General features: G+C 53.1%; 7 protein-coding genes across 7 annotated transcripts; 2 read left to right on the top strand and 5 right to left on the bottom strand.

The window, feature by feature from the left end:
* Positions 1-197: 197 nt before the first annotated feature.
* On the bottom strand, positions 198-2,163 carry ASPBRDRAFT_40367 (putative proline utilization protein PrnX-like). Its single transcript, XM_067624334.1, has one exon. The coding sequence runs from the start codon at positions 1,680-1,682 to the stop codon at positions 267-269; it is 1,416 nt and encodes a 471-aa protein (XP_067482357.1). The 5' UTR covers positions 1,683-2,163; the 3' UTR covers positions 198-266.
* A 1,586-nt stretch (positions 2,164-3,749) lies between these two features.
* ASPBRDRAFT_53063 (cyclin family protein) lies at positions 3,750-5,066 on the bottom strand (the record flags this gene model as incomplete). The annotated part of the gene is made up of 1 exon (XM_067627000.1): positions 3,750-5,066. The coding sequence occupies one exon, from the start codon at positions 5,064-5,066 to the stop codon at positions 3,750-3,752; it is 1,317 nt and encodes a 438-aa protein (XP_067482356.1).
* Positions 5,067-6,762: 1,696 nt separating this feature from the next.
* Positions 6,763-7,555, bottom strand: xgeA (putative endoglucanase; the record flags this gene model as incomplete). Its single annotated transcript, XM_067617381.1, has 2 exons — positions 6,763-7,165; positions 7,233-7,555. The coding sequence occupies 2 exons, from the start codon at positions 7,553-7,555 to the stop codon at positions 6,763-6,765; spliced, it is 726 nt and encodes a 241-aa protein (XP_067482355.1).
* An 800-nt stretch (positions 7,556-8,355) lies between these two features.
* erg2 (C-8 sterol isomerase ERG2) lies at positions 8,356-9,657 on the top strand. The gene is made up of 4 exons (XM_067625892.1): positions 8,356-8,432; positions 8,503-8,970; positions 9,047-9,073; positions 9,150-9,657. The coding sequence occupies exons 2-4, from the start codon at positions 8,688-8,690 to the stop codon at positions 9,485-9,487; spliced, it is 648 nt and encodes a 215-aa protein (XP_067482354.1). The 5' UTR covers positions 8,356-8,432; positions 8,503-8,687; the 3' UTR covers positions 9,488-9,657.
* Positions 9,658-9,826: 169 nt separating this feature from the next.
* Positions 9,827-11,077, top strand: ASPBRDRAFT_120200 (putative PP-loop ATPase superfamily protein; the record flags this gene model as incomplete). Its single annotated transcript, XM_067617331.1, has 1 exon — positions 9,827-11,077. The coding sequence occupies one exon, from the start codon at positions 9,827-9,829 to the stop codon at positions 11,075-11,077; it is 1,251 nt and encodes a 416-aa protein (XP_067482353.1).
* A 651-nt stretch (positions 11,078-11,728) lies between these two features.
* ASPBRDRAFT_120188 (LYR motif-containing protein) lies at positions 11,729-12,076 on the bottom strand (the record flags this gene model as incomplete). Its single annotated transcript, XM_067617330.1, has 1 exon — positions 11,729-12,076. The coding sequence occupies one exon, from the start codon at positions 12,074-12,076 to the stop codon at positions 11,729-11,731; it is 348 nt and encodes a 115-aa protein (XP_067482352.1).
* Positions 12,077-12,429: 353 nt separating this feature from the next.
* Positions 12,430-15,820, bottom strand: ASPBRDRAFT_28065 (putative Ras guanyl-nucleotide exchange factor RasGEF; the record flags this gene model as incomplete). The annotated part of the gene is made up of 5 exons (XM_067622466.1): positions 12,430-12,513; positions 12,574-13,002; positions 13,055-14,766; positions 14,914-15,099; positions 15,178-15,820. The coding sequence occupies 5 exons, from the start codon at positions 15,818-15,820 to the stop codon at positions 12,430-12,432; spliced, it is 3,054 nt and encodes a 1,017-aa protein (XP_067482351.1).

The following is a 15,820-nucleotide window of genomic DNA, read 5'->3' as shown; positions in this document are numbered from 1 at the left end:
TTGCGGGCGGTCAGCAAAAAAGAATGAAATTGAGGAAGTTGATTGGCTGGGAGGGCATTCCTTACCCTAGGTATTTACTTTAATTTACTTGATAAGCTGATATTCATTTCAAAGTGATACTTTCATACTGTAAAGAATAAAGTAGAATAGAATAGAATGAATTGAATATGGATATCATAGTTTCAGCAATTACCACTCCCCATCCCGTGGCCCGCATCGTGATAGTTGTTATCAAGTAATTACTACTACAAATCTAGAAAGAATCATCAAAACTCCTCCAGCGTCGTGCCCACTCCTTTCTCCCGCGCCAACCGCACCAGATCGCCGCCCGTCACCAGATCCATCAAGCCCATCCCCACGCTCTTGAAGATCACATTCCCGCGCTCCACCCAGTCCCGAAGACTCTTGCCATCCTCGCTGTTGTCGCCCTCCCCGCGCGACGCATCCCGCACAATCAGCAGCTCTCCCAATTCCACCACCTGATGCGGCCGGATACCCGCCTGCACGATCTCGCCGGCTTCCTTCAGCGCCGCGTCCAAGCTGTCCACCACCACCACGCCACTCCGTCGCACATGCTTGTGGAAATGCCGATGGGAGTTATGCACCGTCACCTCGTCGCGCAGCAAATCGGGCGGCAGCTCCGTCATGTGTGGTCGATATGATCCGATGGCGCTGATCAGGCGGCCCTTTCGTCGTCCGTCGCGCGATGTGAGGATCTGGGCAGGGAAGAGCGGTTCTGTCGAGGGCGTGCAGCAGAAGATCGCATCGGCCTTGAGGAGCGCATCGTGCAGAATCCGGTCGTATTCGACAAAGTCCGTGCTGACGGCGGAGAATTTCACATCGCCGCGCCAGCTGGCGTTCTCGGGGCTGTAGATATCACGCAGCAGCTGCGCCGCACGGTCAAAGGATCGGTTGATGATGTACACCCGTTTGATGCCCTCTCCGCGCAGAATCAACGCCAGCCGGATGTGCCAGTATGCCTGCTTACCCGCCCCGAATACCACCACGGTCCGGACACGCTTGCGTTTGTTGAGGGTCATGGTGGCGGTCAAGGCAGTGCGGAAGGGGGTGAGTTCATGAGCGTTGATCAGTCCAAAGGGTAGACTCGTCTCGTCGATCAATGTCACCGTCCCTTGCGGGGAGGTATCGCGGGAGCCGGCGGCGGGCCAGGCCCCCATGGTGTTGGACAAACCGGTGTCGATGGGTTGCTGGTTCACACAGCCAGGGGTGAGGGATTTGCTGCTGGAGGAGGGAGAGGAGGAGGTACGGTCGTCGTCCTCTTGCGAGGACATGGATTGTTCGCTGCCTTCGGAGGAGATGGAGGACATGGACTTGCGCTGGTTGACTCGGCTGGAGGAGGAGGTCGTCCGGGAGGCTGTGGAGGACAGGTCTAAGGCAGGGTCGACGGAGCAGCCAGCCTGGCCGTTATCTTGTAGGGAGATCATCTTCATGCCCAGGGTGTTCCCCGTGCTGGCGGGCATGAACAAGGTGGTACAGCCATTCTGACGGGTGATGGCCGTGCGCGTGGGTTGGTAGGCGGCCGCACAGCCCTTCTCTTGGCTACCAGTGGAGTAGTCCCGCAGAGCATTGGAGAGATTCTGCTGGAGATCAATGATCTGGTCGCGCGACAGTGACAGGAGGAGGGAGCGAAGTTGTGCTTGGGAGAGGATAGTGAGCGGCATGATAAGCAGTCGATAAGAGAGATAGATAGTATGAGAGAAGCAAGAGATGAGGGAGGGGAGGAGAGTAGGAGAGTAGGAGACAGAGGGAGAGAGAGGGAGGATAGAGGAGAAGTGGAGAAAAGACAGGCAGGGACAGAGCAGGGACAGTCCGGGAACAGCGGAGACGATGGGGGGTTTAATATACTAAATAAGTATCTGAGATTCAGAGTGACTGACTGACTGGCGATAAAGAAAGTCGCGAAGACGCAAGCGGGCGGGTTCACTTTTTCTGGGCGGGCGGACCGGATGACGACAACTTAATTCTCTCAGCCTCGGCGGGGCGTTTTGGATAATACCATTCTGCTACCTGCTGTTTATCGCTCTCCTATAAAATATAGTAATACTGTATAATAACGAATAGAGAATATAGCAAAGAATTGATAGTCCGGTCCATCAATTCCTACCCTGAAAAGAAAGGGAAGAGGGATCATCGGGATAAGCCAGTCGGGGAATTTGCCCGTGCGTTCTATACCTCGTAGCTCCTCAGTAGTCAGTAGTAGATAAGTGATACACCATCCACCATCCTAGCCAAACTCTTTTGTGTGAACCAAGTAATTGCCCAGCATTGGCATATCTCCAACAACTGTCTGATACATACCATACAGTCCCCCAATTACAATCTTCGTGGTGATTCTGGCGAATTCGATACTATTAATACCATACAGAACTGGTAATCATAATCCCCTCTCCTCTTCCTTTTGCCCCTTGGCATTACATCCACACCCACCACTAAGAATAACTTAAGTAACTCTCGGGTGGGGTGGATGGGTGGGGTACACTAAAAGTACACTAAACTGCACTCAGTCAGCCCACTTCCAGTAGGGGAAATCGATTCATCCGCAACGGGAAGGGAGAAATAAAGAAGTAGAGAAAAAGCAAAATGTCACTCCCTCAACCTTTTCCATAATTTCAAGACAAGATTCGATAGTTTCCACCGTTGTGTTGCTTGTCTGGCAATAGTTCACCCACTAGTTGTGTCGCTCAGTTGTCATTTGGGGTAATGCGGATTCCTGTCATATTCAGCTATCATCATTACTACTACTTACTGACTGTAATATGATGTTGGTGGTGGTTGATCTCCATGGCATGAAGTACGTACTTGCATACATAACTAGTATTACTCCCTGCGGTGTACGTACTACGAAGTATCTTCCAAATTTCAATAGGCAGATACATAAGTCAGTAGTAGTATCAACTCTCCATCCATCCGATTACGCATCATTCATTCCAATCGCACGTACCCCATCCCCCGCCCCCCTCTACTCTACCCCAGATAAGCATTGTTGAGAGTAGGTCGTAATACTCCCACATTCCTGTCTTTCTCCGCGCGTACCATGCACAAAAGTACATGCATACATTCTTGACTGTCAATCATCCCCTCTCGCCACCCTTACTCCCTCCTCCTGCTGCTCCTCCACGGCTACTATCGGCCCTTCAACTCTGTCATCTCATTGCTCGCACGGATACATGTTCAGCTGTTCAGATGATCCAACTACAAAACCATATGATACTCATAAAATCATAGTTAATGATAATGATAACACTACTCTATTATACCATCAGTAGGAGGGCGCTAATCAACCGTGCTTGTTACATACAGATCCAGGTAATATCAATGTCATCATCAAAAGGGGTTGGATTGGGCAGTCTGGGACGAAAGTATAATAATAAGAAAGCAGATGCATCGACGCGGGTGAGTGTCCAGAAATAAAGATCAAGATGAACAAAAGCAAAATACACATGGAAGAGAAATCAAATTGAATCCAATATAGACGCCGCTGTGCAATGCAATATTCAAAAGGGTGTGTAAGTAATAGTATCCTCTTGTAGATCACCAGAAGAGAGGGGTAGAGGGTATTGGGTCAACTGCTTTTATCATCACACAGTAAAAGATAAGAAATTCATCAACTATCCCAATAATTCGGTATGATAAGGGGACGGGAAAAAGAAAGAAAAAGCAAACGGAAATGCAGGTATTAGACGATTGTCCGAAACTCATCATCAAGACCAGCTCGATGAATCCCCAAATTAATGCCGCCGGCCTCCCATGTACGATCCTGCCGCGGATGCCAGGAACCGCGCCACAAAACCCGGGTGAGTTTGTCCGGGTCCATGACCATGACTCAGGGAGTGTCGGGCCTTTTTATTCGGCTGCGACTGCGACAGCTCCTCCACTTTCGTGCCGGTCAGCGAGACATAGCCGTTGCTCAGCGACGACGGGCTGCGGGTGCCATCCACCACGTGCACCTCGTCCATGCTGGTGATCGAGCTTGACGTGCGCAGACTGGCGGGCGTGTCGCCCCGCGAGCTGGGTGCCACGCTGGATGCGCGCGAGCTCAGTGAGGGAAGTGTCTCCGCACGAGATAGGCCTGGGACGTCCTGCACAGCTGGTGGAGAAGAGACGGACACATGGCTGCGTGTCGAGGGCCGCCGACGGGGCGGGTACGGACGGTACCGCTCCGACTCAGCCACGGAAGCCGGCGAGGCGCAGTAGGAGCTGCCTGATGAGATGGAAGAAAGGGAGGCCGACGAGGCAGGGCTGGGAGGCAGACGTCGCCGCGTGGGTGACTCGCCAGGCATGCGGCGGCCCTCGGCCTTCTGACGGTGAAGGCGAGCAGCAAAGAGGTCGGCAGAGGCGTGAAAGCGACGCCATTCACGGGGCTGACGCAACTGGGCCTCGCGCTGTCGCTGCTCCTGGAGCTGGAGGCGCCGACGGATGGGCATGAGGAAGGGCTCCAGGTGGTGCAAGAGGTCGGCCTCGTCGACGCGGATGTCCCAGTCCAGCAGGAAGAGCAGCTGACGCTCCATCAGGTTGACTTCGGGCAGCGAGAACCCAAAGCCCTCGTAGCCGCGGACGGAGGTGTACCGGGCCCAGTGCTTGTTCTTGGGACTGGAGTCATTGAGGTTCTTGGCTGCCAGAATCAGGGAAGCCAGGAAGATGCGATGCACTGTGCAGCGCATGCCCTTGGCGACGGGGGGCAGGCGAGCCCGCAGCCGGGCCAGATAGACCAGCGAGGTCATCAGCGTCGGCACCTGCACCTGCGAGCGAAGAACAAGCGAGGTAATAAAGGTGTTGACGGATGGTAAAGGAGGCAGGTCTGCATCATCCAAGGGCGGAGTGCTGGGGGGTGTGGGCTGGCCATGCGCGTGATGCGCTGTCACATGCGGTTCGCAGCGGATGACCTGCATCGCTTGTTGAGCCAGATGAGAGATCATTTCTCGCGAGACGGGCTGCATGATGAACTCATGCAGCGCCGCCCGATCGAAATCCATGATGCCGGTGCTGGTGGTGTTGGTGGTGGAGGATGCACAGTTGGAGTAAGGAGAGTAGGGATGGATGGCCATGGTACTTTGCAGGATGCAGGGGAAAAAGAGGGAAGTAGGAAGACGAGAGAGCGAGAGCCAGCAGACAAAAAAGAAAGCGAGCAAGACGCAGAAGGATATAGAGAAGGGCTTGGATAGACCAGTGAAGAATGTGAATCCCGCCAGCAGGAGATGGTAAGGAATGTGTTGTCGTGTCAACCTTCGTGATGAATGGGCTTGGAAATAGCAGTGAGACAGTCACTTGAGACAAGTGATAAGATAGGTTTGCCACTTGGGGGAGGGAAGATCGTTCGAATATTAAATGGATAGAGCAGAGGAGACTTGTCAATGATATAATAATAAGAATAAAAATAGTATTGATGAAAGTCGTGGTGGTGGTAGGGAATAAAAATAACCACCCGATGCTATGATGGCGGAGGGGTTGATTATGGTGTTTGTTGCTATAGTTAAATAACTTCCCTCGTGAAGAATGAATGGACCAGCAAGAATAAGAAACAGCGAGCAAGAAGACGGATCATCCACGCCTGATATAACATAACACCAACAGCGAAGGCTGGACAGGAGCAGCAAGGACAGGAGGAGGCACCCGACGCGCATTGCATTACATGCATTCAAATCCATCCATTCAACCATCCAGTTGGACCTGACAAGCAGCCCTGGACAAGAACGGACTAACCACCAGTCCTGCAGGGGCCGATCGATGGATGATCGCTGGATGTGGGTGTGAGTTTGGCGCGCGCGACAGCCCGAGACCACCAGCAGCCAAGCATAACGGGAGGAGATGATTGGATTGCATTGGACGAAGGGCACCAAAATGGAACTGGAATTATGTCTGTGTGTCTCCTGGTGTGGGTTGTGGGTGCGCGCCAAAAGAATGCCCGAGACACGAGATGCAGGAATGAATCAAGGAGCGTGGCGGGAAAAAAGGCAAAAAAAAAAGAGAGAGAAAAGAGGCCCAGCTGAGCGCGTCGGCGGCACGAATCTCTCCATCACGATCCTAGAACGCGTGAGAGATACTTGGCTAGCCTGATGTTATTTCTAATTATACTCAAGGAGGATTTCCAGCATGTGTGGTTTCTTCATTCCAATCTGATTGATTGTCACCCCTCTCATTCTGTGTCTGTCTGTCTTTCTCCTCCCTGTCAGCACTTTAGGGCTGCTGCACCTAAGCGCCCGGATGCAAGCGCCGCAATGGATGATCGTGCATAAGTTGGCAAGCTAACTAAAATAGCTGGATGTGATTGTGCTGCCGCTCATGCTGATGCTTCTATTCTTGTGCCTTCACACTGCTACCGCTACCTGCTACACTTGCTACACTTGCTATGGCTGCCTGTCTTGCATTGGCTCTGCTCCACCTCCGCGGTTAGGTCTCAACGTGGGTGAGGATGGTTATATTTAGCAACGCAACTTGATGGGATTTCTCCATGATTATCAACCCAACGAGGTTCCAGGCCTATGTACAAGTGATGATTTGACCGTCGCCTCGTCGCCCCGGCGCATCATCAAACCATCTACTCCTGTTTGCCACCCCGCGCAACAACACCCCCTTCTTCTTCAAAAAAACAAGCCCCCCCTCGTCCTATAACTATGTCCCCTCCGGTATCCTGCCCAGGGAGCTGAAACACGGCGCCTACATTCTCATCCTCCGCTCCTAACAATCCCTTTTTGATTATCATTAGTATGTATCCTGCCACACTCGGTGTTTTGTGATTGTTATTTACTCGATGGAAACGGAGTACTCGGACACCTTCAGCTCGGCGTTGCTGCCAGTGAAGGGCTCGGTACCCGCCTCAACGGTGGTCAGGTACAGGCTGTCAGAGACACCCTCGTTGTCCACCAGGTAGGTGAAGAAGTCGTTCAGGTCACCGGAGAAGCTCTCGGTGGTCGACTGGGCGACGAAGCTGTAGACGGTGGTGTCGCCGTTGGGGCCGGAGTACAGGTTCCAGGTGATGCCGTTGATCGTCGGGGTGGCAATGGTGGAGCCGGTCGACGAGATGGGGCCAGCACCGCCCAGGGCAGCGAGCCAAACCATGATCTCGTACTTATTGGAAGAAGTGTCGGCGGTCGAGCCCAGGAACAAGTCGTAGGCCACATCGGCCACGATGTCGGAGCCAGTGTATCTGTGCCCCAAGGTCAGCATGAGTCATGACAGTCGGTCGATCGGGAAAGGTCTAGGCTGCAACTTACGACCACTTCCAGGTGGAGGGGATGCTGGAGATGGAGCTCAGCTTAGTACCAGTGAACTGCAGAGCAGCGTTGGCGTAACTCTTGACGTCACTGCTGCCACCCTCCCAGGACCAGCTGGTGTGCCAGGCAATCTCGTTGCCGCTGGCTGAGTCAAGGCCAGTGCACTGGGAGCCGCTGGAGGCGTTGTCTTCACCCCAAAGGTCGTTGTACAGGATGAAGTTGCCGGCAGTGACGGTACCCCATTGGTCGCAGAAGTCGCTGCGGCGGCTGATAGAGGCGGCCGAAGCCAAGGAAAGAAGAGCGGAAAGAGCGAGAACCTTCATGGTGATGGTGATTATTGGTCAAAGGAAAGACGATCGGTCGGGGTAAAGTATTGATATTGGTGCAATGTGCGATCAACGTCCACTGACCCAGAAGAATTATAGTGAATGAGATGCTGAAGGGGAATCCATCTTTCCTCCGACCGGGCTGCCCTCTTATAGCCATGAAATCTGCCGTCGAGGTCTGCTGGAACAGGATAAAATTAGGCATAGCCTTCATCAAGCAGAAACAGCCGGGGCGATTTAGCCTATGGACCTGCCGAGCTTAGTTCTCATGGCCGTTGAGACATGTGCACTCAGAATCAACAAAGCTTCGTGGAATCTCCATCGCCGAATGGATCCTGACCCCGAGTGGACCAGGAGGGAGAAGGCCGATAGGGTGCTGGTGGTGCTTGTTCCTGGTTTCGAAACGGTCCCACGGAATGCCCCGAGCAGGAATGGAGGTCAACCAGACTCATGGAGTATGGACACGGCGGACAATGGTCCAGAGGAGTTTAGATCAGGGGAACATCAGTGGATTCGTCATCTCGAGACGGTATGAATTCCCGGAGGAGATGGGGGCAAGCCACGGAGATGGTCCGTTTCGGATTAGATAACAGGATATCCGTTTAAATGAATGTGCAGGACGCCCGAGAGGGGGCGTGGCTCGTCCGCAGGGTTCCAAGAGGTGGACGGCTTTATTAATCGATCGGAAGAATCCCACATCGGGCTCCGAGACACATGGTGCTGTCAGAAGAAGCTATTTTTGTGGACGGATTAATTTGACGATGGGAGATGAATAGAGTAGAGTACCAACTACGGAGTAAGTAACTCAACTAACTAGTTGGTGGAGTTTATTCGGAGGATTGAGTAATCACGGGATTGTTGAAGATGATGCTTGGTGTGTTTGACTGCCAAACAAACACAACCAAATGCTGTTGGCTCCTGCTGACTCAGTCGGACCTTGCTAGTCGCCTTCCCGGATCAGGCAACCCGAATATCCTCAATCCATCAATCAGAACAATAAAGAAATAATCACCCCTTCTCCTCTCCTTCTCTTTTCCACGCCCTCCCCCCCTTCTCCACCCCGCATTCGCTTCTTTGCAGCTCCTGTTTTTCCGGTCAATTGCTTTCCCTTTTGAAACACTTCGTCATCATGCGCTGCGCTAGCTTCGCCGTGGCCCTCCTGGCCCTTCTTACCGGTTTCTACAGCTACTTCAACGCGCGGCTGGAGCAGTTCTACATCTTCGATCCCTCCCACCTGCACGATTTGTCGCAGCGCGCCATTGCCGCTCATGGCAATGACACCCGCTCGGTGGTGAACTTCATCGTCGCCGAGCTGGGCGAGAAGGTCACCGACACGCACTTGAACACCGAGGAGGAATGGGTGTTTAACAACGCCGGTGGTGCGATGGGGGCAATGTATATTATCCATGCTAGTGCGTCTCCTCTTTTGCTCCATACCACCTCTATATTTATCCATAGTGCCTGAACTAAGCCTTATTCTTCCTATAGGTATCACCGAGTACTTGATCATTTTTGGTATGGCCTCCCCTGTCTTCCGGATATTTTTATGCCCTCGATGATTCGAGCTAACCACATTTCCCCTATCCATTAGGCACCGCTATTGGTACCGAGGGCCACACTGGCCGTCACACGGCGGACGACTACTTCAACATTCTCCAGGGCACCCAGCTCGCCTACGTCCCCGGATCCTACGAGCCCGAGGTTTACCCCCAGGGTAGCGTGCACCACCTCCGCCGCGGTGAGGTCAAGCAGTACAAGATGGATGAGTCGTGCTTTGCTCTGGAGTACGCCCGTGGCTGGATCCCCCCGATGCTCTTCTTCGGATACGCCGATACCTTCTCCAGCACTCTCGACTTTCCGACCCTGTGGGCGACGTCGAGAATCACTGGTCGCGAGATGATCTCGAACCTGCTCAAGGGCAAGATGTAAACGATAGACGGCGAGATGATGGGGTATATGTATAACACTACTACTATTCTCACTATGTTAGAGATAGACGACGATGTTGTCCGATAGAATACTACCATTTAATAATCCTACCCCCAATCCCTTTCTTCTTCGTTCTGCCTGTTTATTTTTCGCCCTTCCCGGGGAACCACACAAACACTGCAAACACACCCGCACCCTGACTCATCCGATCCCTTATCGATAAGCCAACCATCCAGGCCCGCGAAATCAGTTTATCAAAAATTGCTCCCCTCATCGCCTCCACCACTCACCCACTATACAATCCCTCTCAACCCAGAACCACATCCACAAGCCACCACCATGCCCCCCTCACTCTGCGCCCGCTGCCACGATCAACGGGCAGTAATCATCCGGCCTAAGAACCGGCAAAAGCTGTGCCGCACCTGCTTCCTGCACGTCTTCGAAACCGAAGTCCACGAAACCATCACTTCGACCTCCCTCTTCTACCCCGGCGAAAGAGTCGCCATCGGCGCCAGCGGCGGTAAAGACAGCACTGTCCTGGCGGCCGTTCTCAAAACCCTCAACGAACGCTACAACTACGGCCTAGATCTATGTCTCCTCTCCATTGACGAAGGCATCAAAGGCTACCGCGACGACAGTCTCGAGACGGTGAAACGCAATGCCCAACAATACAACATGCCGCTCGTTATCGTCAGCTACGGCGACCTGTACGGCTGGACAATGGACCAGGTGGTGGCGCAGGTCGGCAAAAAGGGCAACTGCACATACTGCGGGGTATTTCGGCGGCAGGCGCTGGATCGCGGGGCCGCGAAATTGGGCATTAAGCATGTAGTGACGGGACATAATGCGGATGATGTGGCGGAGACGGTGATGATGAATTTGCTGAGAGGGGATTTGCCGCGATTGTCGCGGGGGACGAGTATTGTGACGGGGTCGGCGGCAAGTGATATTAAGCGAAGTAAGCCGTTGAAGTACGCTTATGAGAAGGAGATTGTGCTGTATGCACATCATCGCCAGCTGGATTATTTCTCCACAGAGTGTATTTATTCGCCGGAGGCGTTTCGGGGCAGTGCGAGGACGTTGATTAAGGACTTGGAGAAGATTAGGCCGTCTTCTATTTTGGATATTGTCAAGTCCGGTGAGGATATGGCGCTTTTGGTGCCGGCGGAGGTCAGGGGGAAGGGCGCCGATGATGAGGAGGGTGCTGCTGGTGGTGGGTGTGGGAGTCAGAATGGGAGGACGAGGGGTGGTGAGATGGCGGAGATGGAAAGGAAGTTGAAGGAGGATGAGGCTGCCAAAGATAGGGAGGTGGAGATTACTGCCGATAGCTTGCCTAGGAGGCAGCAGCAGCAGCAGTCGGAGCAGATGCAGACGCCGGCACAGAAGAAGGTCAAGTCGCAGGTACTGGGGACGTGTGAGCGCTGCGGTTATATCTCCAGTCAGCGCGTGTGTAAGGCTTGTACTCTGCTGGAGGGGTTGAATAAGAATCGACCCAAGACGGCGATTGAGATGGAGATTGGTTTGGAGGATGAAGAGAGCAGCTCGACGTTGCGCAGGCAGATGGAGAAGGTTGAGCTGGGGGGTGTTTGAAGATATACAATTATACCCGTTATACATATACCCACAATTTTATATCACTAGTTAGAAGCAAAGCCCAGCTTTCTGCTACCCGATGGCTATCAAGATCTCCCCTGTAGTAGTACCAGTTAGAAAAGCGCAATCTCAAAGAGGATCGATTGCTACTACTAGTAGCACCCTTTAATGAACACATCAATTATCATGTCACTTCATGGTTACTACTCTACATAGTATATCCACAATCTTCAACCAGACTCACTCTCACTCAAAAACGAACATTGAACCCCAAGTATCTTACAATCAATCACCCTTTGCGCATCATCTATCTATAATACATTCCTCCCCCCAAAATATCACATAAATATCATATACGAACCCCCAACGTGAATACAAATCAACATCATATATATGAAAAAAAAATCAAACAATATACCCCAAAAACTCCAACCCATGGTTTATTTTATCCATCCTCCTCCAACATCCATACACACGATCACTTCTCCCCCATCCCTTCTCCTCATCTCCTCTCATCTCATCTCAAATTATATTTATTTATTCACCCTTCTTCCCCGCCTCAACCGGCAAATCGAAACCCACCCGTCTAGCCGTCAACCGAATCCTCTCCTCCTCATCTCCTCTCATCTCATCTCAAATTATATTTATTTATTCACCCTTCTTCCCCGCCTCAACCGGCAAATCGAAACCCACCCGTCTAGCCGTCAACCGAATCCTCTCCTCCTCATCGAGCGTAGTCCCGGGGTTATATCTCTCCACGAGTTCCGCATACACGCGCTGCGCTTTAGCGTACATGGCGAACTGGTGAGCCTCGTCCACGCGGTGTTGGCGGATAGCCTCTGCGTCTGATTGCGCTTGTGCTTGTGCTTGTCCTTGTTGCTCCTGGCTGTACAGGTCGCGGAGGCGGTGTTGGAGGGGAGTAGGTGTGGAGAGCGTCCGGCGGGGGAGTTCGCGGAGGAGGGCGCGGTAGCTTGTTTTGATTGCGGAGGTGGACATTTTGAATCCTGTCTATCTCTCTTTGGGTTTTGGAGGGTTTGGGTGTAGATATGTATGTATGTATGTATGTATGTATGTATGTATGTATGTATGTATGTATGTGGTAGGTTTGATGGGTGTAGATGGATGGATGGCTACGGATAAGTTTAGTTTACGGAGGATGGTGGTTGTATATCACGTGATTTTTGTCACATTTCTCTAAGGTGTAGTAGAAACTACATTTATGTACATCATCATCAATCAAATGACGATCATCATTCATTGTACTCGTCAGCTTGGTGTTGTTGCTGTTGCTGTTGCTGCAGACTCTGCTGCAACTAGTCATAACTCTCTCTCTTCCTCCCCTTCATCTCTCACGACCGTAACCAGCCGAACTTCTTGCGTCCGGTGTCGCCGCCTGCCGAGGGTTCGACTTGCATACTGCGCGAGTACAAGTCCTGTCGATAATTAGTATCCCAGGTTATCTATGGGGTTTCAAAAAACATAAGAAAGCATACCTCGTCATCCCCCGACAGCTTAATCTCTAAGATCAACCGCTCTACCTCCTCGTACTTGGGCATATGCGGGTACGGCGTCTTCTGGCTGCGTTGAATCCCCAGAACCACCTCTCCCATCACCTCGAACTTGCGCCAGTTGATGCGGTTCTTGTTATCGCCTATAAACGTCTTGTTGCCCTCCTCCGCCGACACTAGATCGCGTCGGTGCAGCGGTAGGAACGGGATGCGCTCTGCAAATGAGTTGTCCCAAGCGAGACGATACGCAAAATGACTCTTCTGCGTCCCCATGAGGATGACCAGCCTCATGAAGTCCTTTTGTGTTTGCACCGGGACCAGCTCCCGTGTCTGAGACAGTCGGTGCACCGGGGTGCCGTTAATGCCGGCGATTACGGCCCCGAGAGAATTGTAGTTATTTAGTCGGCGGAGTTTCTGCGGTTGTCAGTTAATGCCTAGACAAATATTGCAATCGTGTCAAACTTACCAGTGCTATGTTCATAAATTTCTCAAGCGCCTTAGCCCGATGCTTCGGCTTGTCCCGAAGTAAGATCACGCTGGCCACGAAAAACGCCACATGATTGAACTGCTTGATCATCCGGTTGACGTGTTTCAAGCTCAAAATCTTATCCTTCTCCACACCGGAGATGCTGACATGTCGCACGAGGTCTCGCGGTCGGAAAGAATTGAACATAATCCAGTCCATGCGCGTCAGTTCCCGTGCGAATTCCTCATCGGGAATCTCCATCAGCTGGCGCCATTGTATTTTCGTTAGCGGGATGCGTGGCGTGAGATCCAAATTATGCGCCTCCCGTTGCGCAGCTTCGGTACTCAGGAACGTGAACGACTGGCTGGCGATGGTCCCGGGCTTTTCGGAGGTGAAGGAATTCGACATCGACCCCGACAGTCTGGACGCAGGCTCGGCTGCACCCTCACTAAGGTCCAAAGCACTCATGTTGTAAATAGGGTCCTCCTCCTCTTCGTCACCGTCATCGCCAAGCGGCGGCGCCCCAAGGAAGATGGACGGCGAGCTGCGCCCAGAGAACTGGAACGGCGGGTCGACAGTGTCCGGTTCCTCCAGGTCACCATCTCTGTACGGCCATCCAATGTTATCGTCGTCCGCATTACCCTCCAAATACGATCCGATCTCCTTGGCGGCAAACATGTAAAAGTGGCTCTTCTCCAGCGTCGTGACGAAATCGGTGATTCGCTTGCGAGTCTTCGGGTACGCCAAGTCGCCCGGATACTCAGAAACCCACTGTGCCATCACTCCCAGCAGCCTCAGTTGGACTGCTATGCGGTCGAGCTGGTCCGTCATGTCGTTCTCGTTCCGTTCGAATCGGTTAATCAGGGCATTCAGCAGAGTGCACGGCGCGGCGAATTTGCGATAGAGACACAAAAAGATGGACGCAAACTTCGAATCTTGCTTTGACATCGGTTGTGCCACCAGACGATCTACTAGCTCGTCAAAGGTAAGGCCTGCATCATTGGATGAGCTCTCGCTGGGCGTTTGGTCCTTGCTTCCCGGGCTCGACGGAGCACTCCGGGGCCCATCGAAGTCCTCCCCCATCTCTAGAAAGTTGCTGAACGCATCTGACCCGCCGCTGTTGCGCCAGGCCGTGTGAAGTCGATGCTGTCGGTTGAGATCCTTATTTGGTGACGACTCCCCGGAGACAGACTGTTTGCGCGAGGCCAGGCGAGACCCCGAAGGAGGCGTATGCGGGCGCACCGGATGCGAGTTGCTCCGGGCATAGCGGAAGGCTTGGCCATTGGAAGCCAGGTTGGCAGAGGTGGCCGGGTCGGTGGGTTGCCGGTCTACACCGTACCCATCGACAGCTGGATCCAGAGGTCCTGTGATTGGGCCGCCTGCGGCTCCGGATAATACAGCGGTGGGGGTCTCTGAGTTGGTGCGGCTGTGATGCCAGTCTGGGGTGGCGGATGAGGTGGAGGGGAAATCGATGAAGTCTAAAAGAGGAGCCGTTAGCATCCACGTGTGATCCAGACCAGCGGAAAAAATAACGGCCAGGAATTGGGTGGTCCAGCTGCGTCCAGCTGCTCTTGCGCTGGGCCCTTTCCGCCCCCCCGAGGGATCGGCGGGTCCTGAGAACCGCTGCACCACGAGATACGCGAACGCTAAACGCAGGCCGCGCCGCGAACTAGCGCGAAACCCAGTGGGCCATCGCTCGAAGAAGGGATGGGCTATAGCCGGGGGGCGACGCAATGTGTTGGGTGATGCGAGCAAGTAGATGGCCACCGAGGCAGTGGCTCGTTCCTCCCCGTTCTTTGGCTTTCCTCGCCTCTCCCGTATCCACCTTGGCAATCGCATAGGTCAGCTTGTCCACTTACCATATTTACGGTTGATCACAGAGCGCAGAACTAAGGCAATGCACATTTTCTGCGACCGTGGGGAGTCAGGTGAGGTCCGGTGGATTTCATAGCCCCCCAATATTGGCTCCACAGGGCTGTCAGGGGGTTGGATGTCGCATTTACTGGCCACCAGCGTAAAGGGTATGTCGGAAGCGGTTAAGGAGTCTGTAATCCATCAGCCCACATCCTAGGGAATAAATTGCGCATCAACCGCGGCGCTGCAGAACCGGCAATGCGACTAACCTAGTAGCTCGGTAAATTCAGGGAAACTGGCCGGTTGAGTCATATCGAGTAGAACCAGCACCCCATCCACTGTAGGAGGCGAGTCGTTACCCAGCAAGGGCCAGTTGACCTCGCCATTGCTCCCAATTGAAATCTCCAATGTATCTATTTCCATCAGACGGACCAAGTACACCGTCCCGTCTAGGGACATCTTCTTCGTAGTCGATCGCGAAGTAAGCGGATGCTTCATATCCAGGGCGGTTTCAATGAATGTCGATTTTCCGACATGGTCGGGACCGACCACAGCGATGCTCACATGGGGGAAACTCGGCTTCGGCGTGACCTGCGGTACACACACGGGGGTCAGAAAAACATTGCGCTCGCCAAGGGCCCGATGACATGAGATTGGGATTAGCCATACCTCCTCGCGGGATGACGATGGTACCCTGTCCCCTCCGGGGGATGGCGGATTCTCGTCTTCCTCCAGAAGTGTCCGGTCGACCTTATTCCCCGACTCCATTGCCGTTCTAGCCGAATCAAGCCGGTACAAACCTCCGACGGGAGCAGAAATCGTTCGATTGGGAAGGCCCGGTCGTTGTGGAATTGGCGCAGCCTCAGCTTTATCGCTAGATGCTCGCTCTCTTCGCAAGGGTTGGGAGGCCAT

The sequence above is a fragment of the Aspergillus brasiliensis genome, assembly GCF_001889945.1.
Source record: "Aspergillus brasiliensis CBS 101740 unplaced genomic scaffold ASPBRscaffold_3, whole genome shotgun sequence".
NCBI lineage: Eukaryota > Fungi > Ascomycota > Eurotiomycetes > Eurotiales > Aspergillaceae > Aspergillus > Aspergillus brasiliensis.
Note: the sequence above shows the minus strand (reverse complement) of the source record. Positions and strands in the feature narration are given on the sequence as shown.

Coding starts and splice junctions, on each gene's coding strand:
- ASPBRDRAFT_40367 (XM_067624334.1), bottom strand. CDS start 1,682: ATGCCGCTCACTATCCTCTCCCAAGCACAACTTCGCTCCCTCCTCCTG.
- erg2 (XM_067625892.1), top strand. CDS start 8,688: ATGCGCTGCGCTAGCTTCGCCGTGGCCCTCCTGGCCCTTCTTACCGGT. Junction 8,971..9,046: donor AATGTATATTATCCATGCTA/GTGCGTCTCCTC, acceptor TTCTTCCTATAG/GTATCACCGAGTACTTGATC. Junction 9,074..9,149: donor CGAGTACTTGATCATTTTTG/GTATGGCCTCCC, acceptor CCTATCCATTAG/GCACCGCTATTGGTACCGAG.